This window comes from Monopterus albus, unplaced genomic scaffold (genome assembly GCF_001952655.1).
Source record: "Monopterus albus unplaced genomic scaffold, M_albus_1.0 scaffold39.1, whole genome shotgun sequence".
NCBI classification, from domain to species: domain Eukaryota; kingdom Metazoa; phylum Chordata; class Actinopteri; order Synbranchiformes; family Synbranchidae; genus Monopterus; species Monopterus albus.
This window is the reverse complement of record NW_018127919.1, coordinates 2,667,873-2,671,838: the sequence shown is the minus strand read 5'-3', so window position 1 is coordinate 2,671,838 and position 3,966 is coordinate 2,667,873. Positions and strand designations below refer to the sequence as shown.

General features: G+C 41.0%; 1 protein-coding gene across 1 annotated transcript in view; it reads right to left on the bottom strand.

Moving 5' to 3' along the window:
• pls3 (plastin 3 (T isoform)) overlaps positions 1–3,966 on the bottom strand; it is a 16,357-nt gene continuing 12,391 nt past the window's right edge. Inside the window, exons 8-16 of the mRNA XM_020599003.1 lie at positions 3,731–3,885; positions 3,544–3,639; positions 3,250–3,445; positions 2,956–3,034; positions 2,726–2,840; positions 2,517–2,647; positions 1,605–1,728; positions 1,213–1,337; positions 1–1,120 (exon numbers count right to left, since the gene is read on the bottom strand). Coding sequence (XP_020454659.1) covers positions 988–1,120; positions 1,213–1,337; positions 1,605–1,728; positions 2,517–2,647; positions 2,726–2,840; positions 2,956–3,034; positions 3,250–3,445; positions 3,544–3,639; positions 3,731–3,885 — 1,154 coding nt within the window. The 3' untranslated portion in view covers positions 1–987. The remainder of the gene's footprint in view (positions 1,121–1,212; positions 1,338–1,604; positions 1,729–2,516; positions 2,648–2,725; positions 2,841–2,955; positions 3,035–3,249; positions 3,446–3,543; positions 3,640–3,730; positions 3,886–3,966) is intronic.

The following is a 3,966-nucleotide window of genomic DNA, read 5'->3' as shown; positions in this document are numbered from 1 at the left end:
CAGATTTCAAAGGCATATTTATTGTTGCATGTAAAGCACTTAAGTGTAGACATGAACATGAGACCAAATACAATTCGGCCATTGTCATAGAATATTATGAAGCTACCTGGAATGAAGTTGCCGTTTATATTTGGAAATGTTTAATACAAAAAAAAAAAAAAAAAAAGGCCTCAAAGTACAAGTACGTGTCATCTCTGAGACAAGAAGGCACAGCAGGAGCTAGGAGAGTCCAGTCAGCATGCTCCTCATCCGACATGACAAACAAACAAAACCAAAAAGACCAGACACCCCAAAGCAGCAGTTCGGTAATAATCTCAAGAAACAAACAAATGACAAATACAAAAATGCAGACAGCACATGAGCCTTGTCATGAATATAATCTAACCTTAAGGCTTCTGCTTGCAGATATGTAGAAGTTTATGGTGCCAGTTATTAAGACTTGCTTGTACTTTGTTACATGAAGGAACGTTTAGGTGACGGGTTCTGTGCCTAAACATCCTGCCTCTCTTACTTATTTTGCCTTGCCAAGCAAAGTAATAATTCGTGGTATTCAGGAATGTGTGTTGCTTAGTCAAGGACATCATTTACTTATCAGTTTGAGTAAAAATATGTAAACAACCTTGCAGCTGGAAATATGCATATTTGCTCTAAAAACAGCATTCTTATAGATGAATTAAGAGTTCTGCATACTGAATGTAAGGAGTTGTTTTGTGTAACAAAAGACCCACCCCTTTAAGACTTTTAGTATTGTGGACTCATTTCAAACGAAAAGACAGCATGATATTCTTCAGTTAACACCTCTGTTGATCACAGGAGGCAGGGATACATGCAAATTCATGATTCTGACAACATTCTTTAAAAAAAAAAAACAAAAAAAAACAAAAAAACAAACCAAACCAAAAAAACAAAAACCTTCATTCCTTCAGGTGGGAGAGCTCTTTCAAAAAGCTAATGGCTTGGGGGGATGAGTAAGTCTTACACAGTCTCTTAGACCCGCTTCATCCCCCGACCCATCAAGCAGGCAAAGACTGTCATCACCATTTTGGGCTTGACCTCCACGAGGTCTTCTGGGAGAGCATAGACACGGGCACCTATCTTCCTGGCCATGGATATGGCATATCTAGGAAGGACAAAGAGGTTTACTCGTATAACTGTGTTCACACAAAGTTACCACCGTAATGGCATTTTCAGTTTTGGACTGAAAAATCTTACTTGGCATTCTCCAGCTTGTCCTCTTCAGACAGTTTTCCAGTTTTGATCAGGTCATGGTTGATGCTGCCAGGCTGGATGGCGTCTATCAATTCCAGTACGGCCAAGCTGCTGCTGATCTCCTTGTCCTGATCGCCACGACATGCACATACACAGACTGAGGATATGCTGTGATAATTCACTGCCATTTGGATTATATGGCATTAAGAACACCTAGACTTTAGATTAAACTTAGCCAGTTCCATTTGCTGAGATGAGGTTACAAGTTCAGAAAAAGCTAAAAAATTAATAAAAAGGCCTTGGAGCCTAGATTACCTTGTAACACCTTTCATTTGATTTTAAATTACATATTAGACTCTTAATTTACACAGCAACAACAGGAAAAACAGCTTTACCTTAAAGCTCGAAATCTTGGATGATTTTCCAGCCTGCGCCAAGGTTTTGTTCACCCACTTTACAATGATGTCATCATTTACCTTCTCTCCGTCTCCTAATCCCTCCAGTACATATAACGTGTATCTGCAAGAGCAGAGAAGCGACTTGCTTATTACGCATATGAACTGGACACGTTTTAATGTAAGACTAAAGCTATGAAAAAAATAAGAGCTCTTAGGGAAATAAAGTTCATCCAGGACTGCTCTTTTAATGAACCAACACTGAACGCTAAATGCGCATGGCCACATCAGTCAGCCTGGACTTCTGTATTGTTGTGCTTTTTTGGGTCACTCAGACCTTGGAAACCGACAAGTAAATAGCAGTTCCCTATATGAAGTGTGGGGAAGTGCTAAATATGCCAACAAGTTCATGGAAATGTGATCTTGATTTGGACACACACACACACACACACACACACACACACACACACACACACACACACACACACACACACACCACAAGGTTACCAACTCCCTAGAAACTGTTTACAGTAAATATACAAAGTTATCACAATGAATCTGACACTGAAAACTGTTGACGATGACTGTAGTTTCCAAATACCACGCACAGGCTGACTGACTTGGATACCAACCCAAGGTCATCTGCCCAAATATCCCAAGCATTTATTTACAGATAAACCGAGTAATTCTTTGATTGCAACCCTGGTTTCTAATGTATATATTTTGATAGGTACAAACACTTAAATCTTGTTTTCTTTCATTCAAATTTCATTTAAATAAGACTCAAATTAAAAGGTGGCACTTGTGAAAATCCACCACACATTGCTTGGTTTGGCATTATTTTTTTACATTCTGGAGACATATTTCTGGTTCATTCCTTTCTGAGGACAAGCTGCTGTCGCTGTGTTTCACCTTCTCATCAGCTGCCACACCACTGCCAGAGTCAGAGTAGAGTTGCCATCATTCAGGTCCTGCCCGCCGATGCCAACAAGGGAGAACTTGGCCGTTTTGCCCAGGTCCACTGCATAGTTACAATTTTCCAACTATGGAAACAAAATAAAACAGTTAGCCAAAGACGGGCAAAAAAGTTTTTTTTCCTTGATTAAAATGATCTGATTTACCTTTTTCATGTTGGTTCCCAGCTTGGGGTAAGGTGGCTTGTTGACCTTGTTCCAGTCAACAGGAACTTTAATCTTCTCATAGAGTTGAAGGATGACCATGGCATCCTGTAAGTCTCTGAAAGACAAGACTGCATTTGATACTCATTCACATTAAACAGAAAAGTTCCCACCAGTTGGGAGATCTCTTCAGATACCAGAGTACACACAGAAGAGACGTGTGAAGTACGTACAAATAGAGATGATTGACATTTGGATTCACCCCCAGAGAATTCATCCAGTTTCGGAATGTCCTCTCTTCTCGTGTCTCATCTAGATAGCAAAGGAACAAGGGAGTTAGGGATCTTCTAGGTGATCCAGTTGCCAGCCATACTAGTCAGTGTGACTCTAAACATGCAGAACTGAATAGATCAAAGTTCAGTAAAAGTTAGGAGCGGCTTGTTATCACATTAAAATTTGTTTCTACACCCTGCCGGACCGTTAGTCAGTCATCCAGTTTAAAGCTGTAGTCCTTCTGCTCTACATACCCTCCAACAGTCCCCAGTCAATATCCTCATTCTCAGGTTTGGTCAGTGCTGGGTATTTGTTGAACAGATTGGCCACAAAGGCGAGGTTGAGCTTGGGGTTTCCACTGACAACGTCAGTTGGGGTGACAAACTGTCGACAGCCAAGCCTGTCGGCCTGCTGCAGCATGGCTTCTGCCCTCTTTATGTCATCTCTCTCCTGAACAACACACAGAAGACACACTGCAATCAGAGACACTGTACAGCTGCTACCATGTGCTGAAGATACTCAGTTGTGAACGCTGACTGAGTGCTTACACTGAAGCCTGACATGTTGATGTCTATGCGGGGATGCTCTTCCTCTGTACCTTTTGGAGAGATTTGATTCAAGAGGTGGAAATAGGCCTTTGAGTCCTGGAAAATAATAAAATACATTTTTGAGTAGTTTTCCTAACTGCAGCTAGTGTTTCAATGAGCATTGTGAATCAAGTGCTTTATTGTCCACCTTGATGTCAGAGCTGAAGTTGTTGATCTTTTGCCAGCCAGCATTTTCTAGGTGAAAGTTTGCCCAGCGTAGCAGCAGTTCTTCTGGAGATAGCTTCATCAGGTCCTCCAGGGTTTCCCCGTCTCTTAGCAATGCCGCCAGTGCTGTTGAGGGGTGTTAATGATCAGTTAAACTACTTGACAACACACTAGTGATAGGAGCACACGCTAAAATCTTTTACATAATAGATAAATAAA